The 17,404-nt window shown below is 41.7% G+C and overlaps 1 protein-coding gene across 3 annotated transcripts; it reads left to right on the top strand.

Moving 5' to 3' along the window:
- Positions 1–1,233: 1,233 nt before the first annotated feature.
- Positions 1,234–17,354, top strand: LOC310862738 (RNA-binding protein 39-like). 3 transcript variants are annotated; one of them, XM_083770801.1, is made up of 15 exons: positions 1,234–1,364; positions 2,778–2,841; positions 6,169–6,215; positions 6,386–6,577; positions 7,574–7,627; positions 7,781–7,898; positions 8,606–8,758; positions 8,872–9,009; positions 9,108–9,173; positions 10,031–10,235; positions 10,671–10,757; positions 12,099–12,360; positions 13,202–13,307; positions 14,844–14,922; positions 15,715–17,354. In XM_083770801.1, the coding sequence occupies exons 2-15, from the start codon at positions 2,791–2,793 to the stop codon at positions 15,816–15,818; spliced, it is 1,662 nt and encodes a 553-aa protein (XP_083626927.1). In that variant the 5' UTR covers positions 1,234–1,364; positions 2,778–2,790; the 3' UTR covers positions 15,819–17,354. The 3 variants fall into 3 exon arrangements, with proteins under 3 accessions (XP_083626927.1, XP_083626928.1, XP_083626929.1); XM_083770802.1 differs by lacking the exon at positions 1,234–1,364 and adding an exon at positions 4,763–4,827 and having other exon boundaries at positions 2,776–2,841; XM_083770803.1 differs by lacking the exons at positions 1,234–1,364; positions 2,778–2,841; positions 6,169–6,215; positions 6,386–6,577 and adding an exon at positions 7,137–7,145.
- Positions 17,355–17,404: the final 50 nt, after the last annotated feature.

The raw sequence follows: 17,404 nt of genomic DNA on the forward strand, positions 1-17,404 counted from the left end.
ACACACCACGTACTCTGGTCCCAGCTTGCGCAAGTAATTAGCGGTGGCGGTGGTTTGCTCTTCACCACTGTAAAGGAGAAGTGATCATTTCCTCTTATCTCCCTTGGGCCTGCTGAAAAGTGGATTTTCAGGCCTGTTTTAAAATATATAATTTTTAAAGTGATCTGCGCAGGGAGGGGGTCAGGTCAGGGCATTCCACACTTGGGTGGCAGTGCTGTAGAAGGAGAATTTAGTAAATTTACACATATTTGTTTTGAATTAACAGATAGCCTACTAGGCCTACTCTACCCAACGGATGTATTAACCTTACAGATTAATTTGAATGATTATAACACAATAAGTTCTGAATTGCAGGTTTAAACATTTACAGCTTTTTATTACAGCTAACTAATTTTCTATGCAAAGCAAGTGTCCTCTCAGAAGGTCAGAAGGTAGTAGGCCATACTGTAGATGTAGTCCCAGTCACATAATGGCACAAATTTTGCATAAACATGTACATACTTGATTCTCAACTGTGAAATAATCTAGATTTGAGACAATAAAAATACACACTTCCATCTGCTGGCGGCATTATAAACTAGCTTCAACTAGTTATTGGTTGTTGCTTTTTAAGTGTGCAACCACTTCCTTATGCAGCTTTGTGTGTGTCTGTGGCTGGCTGGCTGTGTCCGTCCCTGGCTGTGTCCGAGCACGAAAATAGTGTTTGGTTGGTTTCCACAACCAAGTGTCACTGTTATGCAGCCTACCACACATCACACACACACACACACACACACACACACACACACACACATAGGCTATTAACTGTATGATGATTTCGGGTGTGACAGACAGTACAGTACAGTGACAGTACAATACAGAGGGACCCCCACACGGTAACTGTCATTTCTCAACCGTTGTGGACGGTAGGGCGGCTCGCCGGAACCGCCCCCCTGGGCACGTTCCTGGGGGTCTGGATGATCTGGGGACCCCCACACGGTAACTCTGTCATTTCATTTCTCGACCGTTTCGGCTTGCCGGAAACTTTATTTATTTTTAATGTATTTTGCTTGTTGTTGCCTGTTGGTATCTAGTTGCACCACTTACTTCACACGAGTGTGATTTTTCTTTTCTTTTTTCCTCAGTCAGCTAAAATACTCTGTGGGAGGGTCTTCAACGGTCTTCAGTCGAGGAGACGGATGCTATTGGCTATTGGAGGTCCAGTCTCGCGGTAACACGGAATTGTAGCTGCATGCGCCATTACTTTACTACTAGAGCACGGAGGTACGCGGGCAACGACGACAAGTCACGCTGAAGAGACTTTAAAACATCTTTCACTTTTAATTGAATCATTTCTGTTCCTTCTACAAGCGATTCAAATCAAGGTAATATTATGTTCCTTATTATTGACTATAAAGATGGAAAAGCATTGTCATCTTCCGTTAAGCACAACCAAGGAAAACAAACACTGTTCCTCTTGTAGGCCGAAGGAGGACACTGTTATACTGACAGTGGTGGCCTGGAGAATTCTGTGTTTAAATACAGTGAGTCAGGTTTGTGTGTTTGGGGATTTTAGAGTCTCTTAAGGTGTTTTCATCTTTTACACTTTTGACGTGACTTTAAAAGCTACGATAGATTGCCTCTGCGTTATGCTGATGCAGTGGCCCTTGCGCGTAAATGATATATTTTGACGGGATATATCATGATTGTGCTGCTAAACAATGGCTGCAATCACGGAATTCGAAGGGTCACATGTCTGTGTAACATCTGAGCTCGCTAGCAAGGATGCTAACGGGGTTAGCATGGGGATTGTGTTTATGTTGTGGTTTTTAGTTTGATGTTTTTGGTGGTTGGCGGCGAGATTTATTTGTAATGTATTTTTCTTGTTGTTGGTATCTAATGCAAACTGTCGTACGGACTACTGATTTCATTCTGGTTGTTTACATGTGTTTAACATATTAAAAACATGGCAACATGGTCTAACGGTCGGTCCCATTTCTGGTACCACATTAACTAGTTGATGTAGCATTTAGGCTATCGATACTCAATGAGCATAGACATGATCTGTTATAACTTCCAATTCAGTCATTATGTTCATTCATTCAGTATTTATTGTGTAATATAATTAATTAGTCAGTGTTATATAATCTTCCATTCAGTATTCATTGTCATATTAATTCTTGCTTTCCGTTTTGTTTCCATTAATTCATTAATTCATTCAGTAGTTGAGTCTCTGACAAGCCCGGCATTAAAACAATATATAGACCAAACCATAATGTTTGAATATTTAACAAATGGCTATATATATATATATATATATATATATATATATATATATATATAAATAAATAGCCATTTGTTAAATATGGCTATATATATATATATATAGGACCACCCACATATAGACAAGTATATATATATATACTTTCTTCTATTCTATATGTGGGTGGTCCTAATTCTTTAAGAGCAATTTATCCTGGGGAGGGTTTTGATCTGAGTTTCATTCATTCATTTTTGATTTGTTGTGGGGGGCTCTTGTATCGGTGAGAACCAATCATAAAACAGGTTTATCAAGATGTGGGGCTATCATGATTGAAATGACAACAAAACTAAAGGGGGTGAGAGGGGGGATTAACATTAACATCACCATACAAAGAGTTTCGCTGTAGAATACACATTTTCTCCCATGGGGGAGGGGTGGGGGCATTCCCACACTATGTTAGTTTACCTACTTTCTGAAGCATAGATGCATATCGAAGCCTTATAATGGACTAAAGTGTGTGTGTGTGTGTGTGCAGATCACTAGGTATCATGGCCGATGACCTGGACATTGAAGCGATGTTGGACGCTCCATATCGGAAGGTGGGTATCCTCACACAGACACCGTAGTCAATCTACATACAACCAATCACAGAACCCCATGGATTAAAAAATAAATAAATGCATCAATAGGTTCACTAAACTATTGTTGTTGCCAGGCAACAAATAACAATCCAACCTGTAAACGAGGTGTTTCTCAATATCTGCGCTTGTGTTCTCTTGAAATTATTAGACATTGTCTTCAAAGCCCAAATTCTGTTTCAGAATTCAGTCAGATAAGAGTTCAAATACCACAGGCTTTTAGATCACCACTTTTCTGATCACAACCAGTAATTGATCACTTTCCTAATAAATTACATTTGGGGTGCAACAAACTTCTAATCCCAGACTGATTTTGAGAACGTGTTAAAGGTAGCGTTAAAGTGATATTTAGTTAAGTTTGTAAGTGTTAAATAGCATTGTATTGTCATTGCAATACCATTTGTCAGTGAGTGTTTGTTCAGTAACAGAGAATACCAATTCTATCCAATCAGGAGAACTAAAACTCTTTCCCCAAGCTGAGCACGCGATTTTGGCGGCGTTTCTCAGAATTTAGGTGATGTAAGGTGAGGGACGATGTTAGGAGCTCAATAACAATTTGGTGCGACCTCCCGTTTAGCATGTTAACGTTTCTGACGCCAGAGAAGGGGATGCACGAAAATGGCCGATTAATACTTCTGGTTCACAGAGCCTTCTTTGCAGCCTTTTTGGTGCATTCTGTTGGCACTGCTGCTGCAGCGGTCAATGGTGTCATGGAATCGGTTAAAGTAGTGCAGATACTCTGTTACTCTAGTAACAAACACTCTAGTCTAGCAATGTTTTCTATCAGAATATAGTAATTAGTCAGTGCCACCAGCACGGTTCTATTATCCCTGGAACACTGCATAATTATGTCTCCTCTGTCCATTCATTAAAGACATCTGGATATGCAGGCAAAAAACAAACAACTTATTAAAAAAAATGATAATAGCAGAGGTCAAGTATCAGTCACATGCCAAATGATGACATAATTTCACAGCGTTGTCCTAAACGACATGACCATGCATGGCTGACAGCTGTAGTGACAGTCCTAAGCATAGAAGAAACACACTGAAATAGCCCAGGTTTCAAATGGTAATATACAACTGATCCTATGTTTTATCTATTTATTTTACATTACTTTTTTTCCCCTTTCTTCTGTGACCAGAAAGAAGTTGCTGGTATTGAGAAACACCTGTGGTTTGGTAATGTTATGTTGTTAATGGCAACACAGTGTTAGACCACCCAGGAGTGACCTCACTAAAGTATAAAAAGAAATATGATTACAGAAGTGCTAATTGTGTTGTTGGCTCCATTAGCAGGGCATGTATAGTATTTATACATACTGGTTCTCAACATCAGGTTTGGGGACCACCAGTGGTCGAAATGGTACCATAGCAGATGTGTAACTCTGAGAATGACCCATAAGGGTCCATTTGGTTCTCCATTTGTACACTCTTGCGTTACAATCACTCAGAGTGTATTTATGGGTCCATTTGGTTCCATTTGTACACAAGAGTTACAATAACAGGAATTATAGTGTAGATTGTGGTATCGGTCAAGTTCAACAACCCCCAGTTTGATATGCATTAAACTAAAGATTAAACCACGGGCCCACCACTTGATTTCTTTTTTTCATCTCCGACATCAATCTACATGGTATAAATCCTCAGTGCTTACTTAACTCAGAGGGTGTACAAATGGAGCCACGGTTCCATTACATTCTGGGGAGTTAACAGACCCGCAAGGATCCATTTGTGGACCCCTGGCGGTCCCTGGGCATGTCGCTGAGAACCAGCGGTGTAGTATGAGCAGACTAATGTTGTTGTTGCTTGTGTTGCTCATGCTGCCTCCGTTTCCCTTTCAGCACTCTGATGAATAAATGCACATCTATCTTTCTTTGTAGACTTGCCTAACGATTTCTCACCTCTACTCCCCTGAATGCCAGTGTGATCTGTCAGAAACATGAAGGTAGTAAAAAAGCCCCCCCATCATGCATTGCTCTACTGTGGTCCCCATGGTAACATGACTGTGGTTCCCTTGGTAACTGTAAACTGTTGGGAAAGACCCTACACCCCCCCTCAGAAGAAGAAAACAGAGCGTCATCATGGGAGAGGATAATGATGATAATTAATATTTTTGTTAGAAAGCTGTGTGAGTGCATGGACTGTGAGTCTAAGTTGAACTGTGTAGAAGGTTAGTGGTAAGACATTACACTGCGTGATTCATTCTAGTTTAGCCTATATTGACGAACGCTAATTTATAATCTATGTCTGTACTGGATGTAAATATCCAATCAAAAGTAGTGAAGTCTAGAAATGACTCGTAATAATCAGGCGCACACAAAAGAAGGCCCCCGTTATGTTTAATAATGGTGACGAGCAACTAAGTTGTGTTTTCCAGAAGCTGTGAAGAAAAAACTAATCAAATCAATGATTCATTTTTATTTATTTAGTATTAGATGGTATTAGTTTTATTTGTGAAATTACATGTTGCAGCGCTAGTTTCATCACAAGTGCAGAACAGGGAAACGGCCAGATTGTTCAGAGATAAGCAGGCCTCACCACCAAGCTATTGTCTCCCTTTTAAGTACTCCGCAGGGATGCAAGATGGCATAACCCAATATGACCAACACACTACAGCATCCGAGATAAAATCACAATTGAGTAATGTGGTTGCAGAACCACACCGTTTTACACATCTGGAATGCAGAATGGCACAATCAAGTGATATGTGGACACACCGGTGTTAACTGGTATCTGAAGCTGTTTAAACCAGTAGTCATTGTTGGTAAACCAACCTCACTGTCAGAAGGGGGATGTGTGCTTGGGATCTTACCGTACATTAAAAAGCCTTGATGTAGCCAACAGAGATGAGTTAGCTCAGTCTTGGTGGTGTGTGTTGTAAAGGTGAGACTCAGTTGAAGTGACTGACTCCCTGTCTGCTTCAGGGCCGCTCAGAGGACTCCCCACAGCCACAACAACAGCAACCGCAGCGGCCCCGGAGATGGCTGAGTGAGCTGGAGCGCGGAGCGCTGGGCCTCCCCACTGCTGGAGCTCTCAGCTGGGCCGACTGTAGCCTGGGGACTGAACGCAGGGCCTGACTGTGTGTACTGTAGGACTTAAATGTGGGACGTTTGACCCTGACTGACACTTTGACAAGTAGATCTAAGACCCCCCTCCCCTCCTCCCCAAACTGTGTTTTTGAATAAGATTTATGATTTAATGCCTTTATATTCTCTCCACCCCCCCTCCCCCTTCTCTGACAACGTGAATGTTTCCTCTTCATGCTGTTCTCTATCGACACCCATAGGACGACAAGAACCTCAGTCCTAATGGACAGGAACACAGCTCCAAGAGGTAACATCACACCACAGTACTAGAGCCCCACCAATGATTGTTGGCTCATCATTAATCAATCAATACATTTTAATTGTTAGTTAATTTTTTTTGTTTGACAACATTGAGCAACCAATGGAAATAAACAAATGATAAAAAGTTAATTTAGTGTAACCACGTTGCTCTTCCAGGAAGAAGAGGAGCCGCAGTCGCAGCAGAGACAAGAAGCGGAGCAAGAGCAGAGAGAGGAGCCGAGACAGGAAGAGTGGTCACGACAGGAAGAAGAGCAGAAGCCGAGAACGCAAGAAGAGCAGAGGACGCAAGAGTCGTTCCAAGAGCCGAGAGCGCAGCGGCAGATACAGAGACCACCACAAGCCTGTCTTGTAAGTACTGAACCTTTCTATAGAGACAACTAGGGATGCACCGATCCGATACTCGTATCGGAGATCGGCGCCGATCCAGGCTAAAATTCTAGATCGGGTATCGGTGGCAAATGGGCCGATCCATTATCCGATCCGATCCAATCCGATAATTATGTGTAATTACAGTATGAAAACAACTCTACCTCCTCTGTGACACAGCAGTGTAGTATTGACAGTATAACATGTGGAATGCAGCCAGGCTAGCCTGCTCACACATTAACCTGGTCTAATTGTTGCACAGTTATTTAATAAATAATTCAGTGCATTTATATCTGTGTTTGTTACATTTTGTTTTACAAAGTTGGGAAAGTAATGTTTAAGTCAAGCCTTGATGTTGCCTTACACAAAATAATGATTCCAGACTCCACACAGTGAGCCATACAGCTTAATAGGTTATTACGTTTCTTTGTGGGGGGTATCGGATCGGTACTCTGTATCGGCAGATACTGGACCCCCATGTATAGAAATCCGTATCGAATGCCAAAAAGCCGGATCGGTGCATCCCTAGAGACAACCACAAGCCTGTCTTGTAAGTACTGATTGTACTACAAGCCACAGTGTAAAACCAATGTGACCCATATTAAAACAATTGATGCCAGGATTCCGCGTAGTATATCCATCAGATCAAAACCACGGAGAGCACCCTGGATTAGGAGAGACGAGGCATTCTTTCTGCCGCGCTAACGGCTAATCGAACGGTAAGCTAATATGAAGGCAGAGCGAAGCGACGGGTGCCTTTAGAGGCCCACTCAAAAAAAAGGAAAAAATTCTGAATATTCATCTCTCGCCTGATATCATTGAGGATGCGCTAGGACGTGTACGCACGTCCTATGAACGCGTCGATTGGGTTCCCTAGGACGCGTGGAGCCGTCCTATGGACGGAAACGGTTAACGGATGAATACAAATGCATAACGGTCATTGTAACTGACTGTCTGTCCATTTGTCTGTCTGCCCAGTCGTAAGAGGTCCAGGAGTCGTAGTCCGTTCAGGAAAGAGAAGAGTCCAATCAGGTGAGCAGAATTGATCATAAACAAGTTAAACCTTTATTGATACCTCAGGGGAACAAGTCCTACAAGTATAAAATATCGTATTTTACTCCCAAGTACCCATACACAAGATGTAAACTGTGTGTGTGTGTGTGTGTGTGTGTGTGTGTGTAACAGGCAGCCGATAGACAACCTGACTCCAGAGGAGAGGGATGCCAGGACTGTGTTCTGTATGCAGCTGGCTGCAAGGATACGACCCCGTGACCTGGAAGAGTTCTTCTCTGCTGTAGGAAAGGTTAGTCAACTGTTAAACAACTAGTTGGTCAGCAAGGGTTAAAAGACAGGCGGGGTCTTTGTCACTGTCTGAAACTCTACTTATCAGTAAGAGCCACTAATGCAGAGTAACGCTGAGAGAGCATGTGTTATTACATGTGTTATACATGCGTTATTTTCTCCTGGAAGAGCATCTGGTGACTCCCATCGGTGGAGACACGTGGCTGTCAGACATGTTGTACAGTTCATCGTCCATTCAAGCTGAATTGACAGAACGACTTGAAACAAGACATGACTAGTGATGGCCAGTTAGAGAAATGTAACCAGTAACATTACCAGTAACCGTGAGGCTTAACCGTCGATTGCTTTCCAATTACTATGTAATGCGACATGTAATTAATGAATGTAACAGTTCAAATTAAATGGATGTAGTTTCACCTAGCCTATTCTCATTTCAGAGGAGAAAAGCCTGCTAACGACCTAAAGCAGAGCGTGTCAATCGGACGGGACTTCTGTTTGTATTTACTTTACCCCTTGAAGCAGTCTCGTTTGACCAGTCACAGCAATCTTTTCAGTTTCGTGCATAGGTTATGTGACAGATCTGCAAATAATCAACTCTTTGGGCTGTAATTCCAGTTACACTCTCTCAGTAGCAGGTCTTGACTTTCACTGTGTTTTACCGTTTTCATTCTGTTGTGGTAATACATCAAATGTTTTGTCGTCTTTCAGGTGCGTGACGTGAGAATGATCTCAGACAGGAACTCTCGCAGGTCAAAGGGCATTGCCTACATTGAGTTTGTGGAGGCCAACTCGGTCCCCCTGGCCATCGGCCTGTCTGGACAGAGACTTCTGGGTGTGCCCATCATAGTACAAGCCTCACAGGTACATATGACCCATACAACACTGTCTGCTTTAAAGTATATTGCATATGTTGCATAATATTATAGGAACATCATACAATGATAAACATGCAATTCTACTGTGTGTGTCTCCAGGCAGAGAAGAACAGAGCAGCAGCCATGGCTAATAACCTTCAGAAAGGCAGTACAGGTCCTATGAGGCTGTATGTCGGTTCACTGCACTTCAACATTACTGAGGACATGCTGAGAGGAATATTTGAACCTTTTGGACGGGTATGCGGCTATGCGCGCACACACACACACCTGTAATAGTGTACTGTACAGTATGTATGATTGCTCAGTGTGTCAGTGACCTTTCACATCGTTTTCAGATCGAGAGCATCCAGCTGATGAATGACACAGAGACAAATCGCTCTAAAGGCTACGGCTTCATCACTGTAAGTCTTCATCACTTTCAATAAATACCTTTTTTATTTATTTTCTCTGTAGCACTGACACTCCCGGCAACCTATTATATATGATTTATTTTTTCCTTTTCTTATTGATAAACATCACAAAATGGTTTAGAAGTAATATGAAATGGTAACGGTAGCCTTAAAACACACGGTAGGCCACCACTGGGTATTTATTCAGACACGAAACATAAGAGAAGAGGAAATACTCCAAACGACTACACAAATATACGCACTCAACCTGTTCTCACATGGAGCAGCCCCACCTGTTTGTTTCTACAGTCGTCTAATTTCTCAACATACTTTAAATAGTTGTCACACTAGAATGTCGCCGCAACAACTCTGCTCTGTTGTTGAGTAAACTATTCCTATTTTATTTTTTCTGAATGGGAAGAGGAGTGCTAGTTTTGCTTCACCCAATGTCCAGTTTTGGTTGCACAAGAACCATTTCTAATTTGCACTTGCACAAATGCTCTAGTCCCAATTATAGTTTGAATTTACACTGATTAAATATTGGGATATTTTGCGACCAAAACAGCCATGATGTCGAGCCCAGTATTTCATTGTTTTAACATGTAGGTGAATTATTATTATTATTATTATTATTAAGCGGTTATGAATTATGAGGTAAATAAATTGTGCATATTTAATCTGAAGTTCATGAATTATTTCTTCAAGTCAGTTACTGTTGTGTAGGGTGAATCTGGGTTAATAATTGGAGGTTATTGGCTGAGTGAAAGTGTGTGTCGTGTATCGTTTTCAGACTGAGTGTGTGTGTGTTGTGTGTGTTTGTGTATCAGTTTTCAGACTCCTGAGAGTGAGTGTGTGCTGTTGTATATCAGTTTTCAGACTCGGAGTGCGCTAAGAAAGCTCTAGAACAGCTCAACGGATTTGAACTGGCGGGGCGACCCATGAAGGTGGGCCACGTGACCGAGAGGACGGACGGCTCCGCCGCCTCTTCCTTCCTTGACTCTGACGAACTGGAACGCACCGGCATAGACCTTGGGACCACCGGAAGACTGCAGCTGATGGCCAGACTGGCTGAGGGTTAGTATACTGGTTTGCTCATTAACATAGACCTGGAAGACTGCAGCTGATGGCCAGACTGAGGCTGAGGTTTAGTATACTGGTTCCATCATGTAGGCCTGTCACGATTACAAATTTTACTTGCAGATTAATTGTCATACAAATAATTGCAATTAACAATTCATTCGTGTTTTTGGGATGAGAACACGTGTATACAAATTTACACGTGAATACAAAGCCATTTAGGCTTCGTAAAATCAGCTATTTTTGAAAATGTTCAACATGGAAACAATTATGATGAATCTTGACAATTATGAGTTATCTCAAAAAATTGGGCGATTATGTAATAATGTAATGGAATAATTGTTAGTATTATATTGCCATCTGGCCGAATAAACCCTGTGTGTTGCAACTTGCAAGTACAGATTTAAGTGTGTGTGTGTGTGTGTATTGTAGGTACAGGCCTCCAGATGCCACCTGCAGCACAACAGGCCTTACAGATGAGTGGAGCGATCGCTTTAGGAGTCATGGCTGCTGCGTCAGGTACATCCATACATGACTCGGACCTGCCAACTTGCACGCATTTTGTTTACCAACCACGCATTTCTAGGTGTCTATACGCAGGCACCAACTGCACAATGACAATTGTGCAATTTCGGGGGAGGCAGGGTGAAATTCAGTGAAATTATAACTGCTTCTGCCCAGAAATAGTTGAGGGAATCCTAAGCACGAGCCTAAGGGTAAAATTCAGTGAAATTAGCCCCAATGGCTTCTGCCAGAAATATGGCATTTGGCTCGTAGTAAACTCCGGCAGCCTGATTGAATGCAGAGCTCTGCATGAGCTCAGGTCATCAGCTGTAACACTATGTCTAACTAACACAGTACACATATATTAATATTAGTTTTCATACAACTTCTAACCGTGTGCCAGACTGGTCTGTGCGCCAGACCGTGCACAGCAACACACAGACACTGCATTGAGAAGTGCAGTGAGATTGCATGCCATGCACTCCAACTGTATTATGTGAATACATAATACATGTTCTGTGTGGTCTATCTTATCAACTATGAGTAGCCTATGGGAATGGATATACAGACTAGGCTTTATAATAATGAATTGAATTAATTCACATGCATGGTCTATCAATGGCATATGTGAATGAATATTCAGACTAGGCTATAAATCTATTAATGAATACATTAATGGCTTGGAAATGTCAATAGAGGGTATGCGCATGCATGAAGTGAATGGCAGATCGAGTGGCAAAGTGAGTGACAAAGTGAATTTAATGTTGTTTAAAGTCATTTCATGCAATCCAATAGGACTTTTCTGTTTGGATGTAAGGGCTGTCAAGGCCAGAAAGTAGTGTTTTGCCACTCAGTAGGCTTTCCTGCATAACTGCCTGGTATGATGATGATGATGTCACGCGCATACCCTCTATAGAATACTTTCATTTTATATGTGCACTTAAATAAGCTGATACTTGTAAATAGTTGAATTACATTCAATCATATTATTATTATACAATGCAATTCATGCACAGAAATGTGGTTTTATTTAGGCAACGTGTATATTCATTCTGTCACTCAGTCACTGGGGATAGACAGCCTGTGCTTTGACATTTACCCTTATATTTATTTATAGACTGTAGCGTTAACTCAGTCTGAGCAAGTACAGTAAAATACTCTATTAGTGCAATGTACTGCAATTCTGGTGTGAAACATAACCTCCCCTAAAAAAAGCTCAACTTTAAAACCTTACGCTGAATCACAGTATTGTCATAATCAGCGTAAGATTAGCATATTGTGTATGTAAACACACTGTAAATGATTATTTAGGCAGTATTTTAACTGACTAATGCTTTTGTGTGTGTGTCTGTCTAGCTGCCATGAACCAAGGCATGAACCAAGGAATGAACCAAGGAATGAACAACATGGCCAATATGGGCAACATGGGCAATATGGGCAACATGAACATTAATATGAACAACTTGAACATGGGCAACATGAATATGAACATGAATTCCGCCATGAATTCTGCCATGAATTCCGCCATGAACTCCGCTATGAACTCTGCCATGAACCTGCCGTCTCAACCTCTGGCCACGCACTGCTTCCAGCTGTCCAACATGTTCAACCCCAACAAGTACGTGTGTGTGTGTGTGTGTGTGTGTGTGTGTGTGTGTGTGTGTGTGTGTGTGTGTGTGTGTGAGCTTTCTCACAGAAAACCTTTGGCATTTATCCATACCACTTGGAGTAGAGCCTCTATACTTAGTAAGACGGACCACCAAACCTCATTGCAAAAAATAACCGATCTACAAGCGCACAACGAGTCACATTGATCTGCTATTAGTGTTTTTGGTGAATGTTCCCCTCCAGAATGGGGATGATGGGGTTCAAATGGTTAAATGTCAAGTATAAAGTTATTTTCCATCTGTTGTAATGGAAACTACTATTCTCTCAAGTTTTCTTTGACCTATAAATAAGCAATGAAATTCAGGGGTGCCTTGGATGAAAATGTTGTTTACAGGGTTGCCCTGAGGCAAAAAGCTGATTCATACTCTGTTGCACGACAGCATTGTGTGGCAAAAATGGCCGACCTACAGGCTCGCAAAAGCGTTGTGAACGCGACACTTAGTGAACTAGGTCGGCTGTTCTTGGTACAGCACAAGCAAAGAGGCAAAACCTCATATACCTGGTAGTAAACGATTTAGTGGATTCTTTTGAAAGCGAGACTATTTTTATATCCAGTTCTATATGGAAAAATTGCTTCTTCCAAAAGAACAAATTAATATGGTATATTGGGGAGGATCTTAGGACTGTGTGGGCGGGGTACCTGTGTACTCTGATTGGTTGTGAACATGAAGAAAGTATGAACACAAATCATAAAGCAAAAGATTTACCTTAACTACCCGTCTGTCTAAACATGTCTGTCGACATGTGTCTCTGCCTGGCTGTCGTAGTAACATCTACCCTGTGTGTTTCAGTGAGTCTGCTCCAGGGTGGGATGTGGACATCATGCATGATGTCATCGAGGAGTGTAACAAACATGGAGGTGTGATTCATATCTATGTGGACAGGAACTCCACTGAGGTACGCAACTACTGATGACCTGACGAGCTATGAGCACCTACGCTTATATATATTTCAGAGCTCAAAATGTGTTTCTTTTTTTTAATTGGGAGCATTGTCTCCCAATTTAAAAATGTTGAGGCACAAACAAATGTAGGAACTCCCTCAAACATTTAAAGAGCACAATATGTAATTGGTGCTCAAAAACATAACATGGTATGTTTTACAGGTAATATAAAATGGGCAAAGTAGCCTTAGATGCATGGTAGACCTGTACCAGGGCTGTGTAGTAGCCTTATAGGGGATTCACACTATGGTCCCGGGTGCGCACTCGGGACCACTTGGCAGATGTGGTGGTAGTGTGAATGATGCGTACCGTTCCCGGGAGCGGATCGCCCAACCGTCCCCGGGACCGCATGGGGGGCGGGTCTCTGGACCGTTGAAGTGTATTCAGATACGGATCGTTCCAATGTGAATGAATGGTACCTAAAGAAGGAAGTGGACTGTTTTTTTTTAAAGAACGTGACACAATCTCTAGTCGACGAGCCAAGCCTCAACAAAAAGAAACACAGCCGCTGCACGACACGTAACACCAGCGCATTTCTCAACGCCGCCCGTCTCCTGTTGAATCTGCGTATACGCGCAGCACTGCAGTGCACGCTGATCTTATTCTGCGGACTACACGTGGCTCTTGGGCTTTGCTTGGCACAGTTTCCAAAGTAAAACAAAATAATAATAATGCTGAAGTAGAATCCATAGCAAACTAATACACTGGAGCACAGAACTGACTGACACAGTGAATAGCAGGCAGGCTGACAGTGAAGTATAGTATAACGGCAAAAAGCCAAAGAGGCAATGCAGTGTGTCTGGATTTATTTGAGACAATGTCGCACAGTTGATGGTCAGTGTCCGTGCGCGCCAGCCATCAAACAAACCGCCGTCTGGAGGATTAAAGTGTGTTATGCAAGTGTACCCGGGTGCGCTGTTGAATCTCGGGCAATGTGAATCATGGCCATCGGGGACCAGGCAACCGTATTCGGAAACGTTCCAATGAAACGGATTCAGTCCGTCTCAGTGTGAATCCCCTATTAGATGCATGGTAGACCTGTACCAGGGCTGTATAGTAGCCTTAGATGCATGGTAGACCTGTACCAGGGCTGTATAGTAGCCTTAGATGCATGGTAGACCTGTACCAGGGCTGTATAGTAGCCTTAGATGCATGGTAGACCTGTACCAGGGCTGTATAGTAGCCTTAGATGCATGGTAGACCTGCACCAGGGCTGTTGTCCCTCATCTATCTCATCAGTGAGAAAGACATCAAACATGACCAGAGGAACACCCTCTTTCATACACTTTCATAGCCTATTTGATTAACATTAGAATTTCTGAGTTATAATGATTGCAATGTAAATATTTGTAACAACTTAAAATATACAGCTACAAATACAACTGTAGCTTTGTATCTTTTGCATCTGCCCGTGTAAACGTAGTAGTAGAAGTCTGCACTGTTTTCCAGTGAATCCTCTAACATGGATGTGTTCTAATATTGTTTTCCAGGGTAACGTCTACGTGAAGTGTCCCACAATTCCCTCTGCCATGGCAGCCGTTAACGGCTTACATGGGCGCTACTTTGCTGGTAAGGCATCCCATAATATATCCTCATCAACATGAGCTTTAATCTGACCTGAGATCAGATTAAAACAATGTCAGTCGTTCTTCGATTTTTCAAAAATAGCAGACCTACAAGCTCGTAGCGCGCCACTCGGTGGCGCGCTACGAGCTTGTAGATCTGCTATATTTCAATAGATAAAGCATAACGTGATGCTAACACCAAAATGGGTCAGAATGGGTTAAGCACTAACCTCTCGTATGAATGGAAAGTTTCATTTGACAGTCTTTGTATGATGAAGAGCAGCCTGTTGAACCAGTGAGATTGACTGTAAACCTTCAGACGGTGCACACGTACATAATGATAATAATACAGGTGTATATGAAATAAATGGAGAATAACACTGTTTGTGTGAAATTATCTCAGCTAGTGACTACAGCTAGTGAGTACAACAACATGACCCCATCTACTCTACCTTGTATCTCCTTGAATGTTTTAAATGCATTTTATGCCCAATTTATAGCAAAAGTAGCCAATCTACAATCACAACATGTCGTGATGTGACTTGATGGCAACTTTTGATCTGCTATTTTGACAATTTAAGAAAAAAATGTAAGATTTAGAAAATCATGTTTTTGACACACCCAAAATGAGGAGGGTGCCAGGTCAAAGTGGTTAACTTTGTGTAACTCTTAGATATTGAACCAATGAAATTGATTAATTATTAATATTAGCTTGTGACTAAATGACTACATTGGAACGCTGTTCAGGAGTTTGTGTTTCTCTTTTGAATAATATTTTATATTTGTGTTTTTACAGGCAAAATGATCACTGCTTCATACGTACCTCTGCCAACCTATCACAACCTGTTCCCCGACTCTGTCACAGCCACTCAGCTTCTAATCCCGCCCCCACGACGGTGATCTCGCCTGTAAAATCACACCGTCCCCGCACAACCATTGGACACTGGACTTATGAGCCCTCCCCTTTTATTTTTTTGTCCCTATTGGCTGATTCCTCTGACAGTGTGTGGGTGTTGATTTTTTTTAATCTCCCCCCCCCCCCCCCCCCCAGGGGGGAGAGGAAGTAGTTTAGGTCACTTCCTATTTTTAATGCTAAAGAGTCTTCTCTCCCCCTGCCCCAAGAACTTTCTAGTGGACGCACGAGCACACACACACACACACACACACACACACACACACACACACACAAACTATACTTGTGAGGATTTACAAATGTTAAGACGTCATCTAAAATAGCAGACGAATTGCTGATCTGCAAGCCTGTCGTGAGCTATAACTCTCAATGCCATCCCCTAAACCTCCTTGTGGGGGCGTTTGGCCCTCACAAGTATAGTTATGCAAGTACACACACACACGGTGACACACACACACACACACACACACACACACACATATATATATATACACATACATGCAAACAGAGGGTGGGAGTTGTTTAGTATTTTGGTTGTGTGGCTCCGGAACCATTTCCTGTTTTTTGTAAAATGTCCTCAGTTGTATTTCTCGTTTGTGCTCGTTAGTGGCGTGGGGCTGGAGCCAGCAGCGGGCCCCGCCCATATTGTCGTCCAATGATTAAGCTCCATGAGCTCCTCAGAGGCTGGCAGTCCAGAGGAAGATGAAGAAGAAGAAGATATTGTCGCGATGGTTTAATTGCGTTGTTGATCGGTATTTAACGATCTGTTTTTTCTAATCAAGCATTTGATTTTGTAAAAATCCTTGATTAAATTTTATTTTAAAGTCTGACTTTTTAATTAAGTATAGCCTATACTACAATCCAATCATTGAAACTAAAAGTGTGATACTTCTATGAATGTATTTCTGATGTCATTTGAATGAGGAAGGTTCAGATAATGTACATTTATTATAAATATGTAATTGAACAATACAGGATAGCTTAAGATGTTTTCCTAAACATGTGAATTTAGTTTCAGATAATGGATGAAGAAGCGCTGCATGGGTCTGTAATTATGTCAAACTGAGAACAGTTGCTATTTGGAGAGGTTTTGGTTTCGGGACAAGACTTTTAAGTTCCTTGCTTTTCTAGTGGGTGAAAAAATAAGTTGGTGAACTTAAAGATGGTCCAAGAAAGACCAAGGCAGCTCTGTTCAGTTTAGAGTAGAAAATATTTTATTAATTAGACCATAGCAAGGAATTAAAGTCGGGGGCTGCCAATGGACTTAAAAGTGTTGTCTGGAATATAAATTTAGTTTTGTTTTGTTGGGTAACGGTTATTATGAACAGCATTGCATCATAAATCTCTTCATTCATGCATAAGTTGAACTTTAGCTAAATGTTTTCATAATGTGTCATTAATACATTTATTTTGTTTTTAAGTCTTTTTAAGTCTGTTTTCCAAAGAGACCTTAACAAGAACACACAAACAGGATACCGGTAGTCTACTTATTAAACATGCACAGTAGGATAGTCTTTACAGCACATGTATAATGTAGTACTTTGTGGACTATATATATGCATGTTAAACCATG

Source organism: Protomyctophum parallelum, assembly GCF_964188405.1.
Source record: "Protomyctophum parallelum genome assembly, chromosome: 8".
Taxonomy (NCBI): Eukaryota; Metazoa; Chordata; class Actinopteri; order Myctophiformes; family Myctophidae; genus Protomyctophum; species Protomyctophum parallelum.

Coding starts and splice junctions, on each gene's coding strand:
- LOC310862738 (XM_083770801.1), top strand. CDS start 2,791: ATGGCCGATGACCTGGACATTGAAGCGATGTTGGACGCTCCATATCGG. Junction 2,842..6,168: donor TGGACGCTCCATATCGGAAG/GTGGGTATCCTC, acceptor CGACACCCATAG/GACGACAAGAACCTCAGTCC. Junction 13,308..14,843: donor TGGACAGGAACTCCACTGAG/GTACGCAACTAC, acceptor ATTGTTTTCCAG/GGTAACGTCTACGTGAAGTG.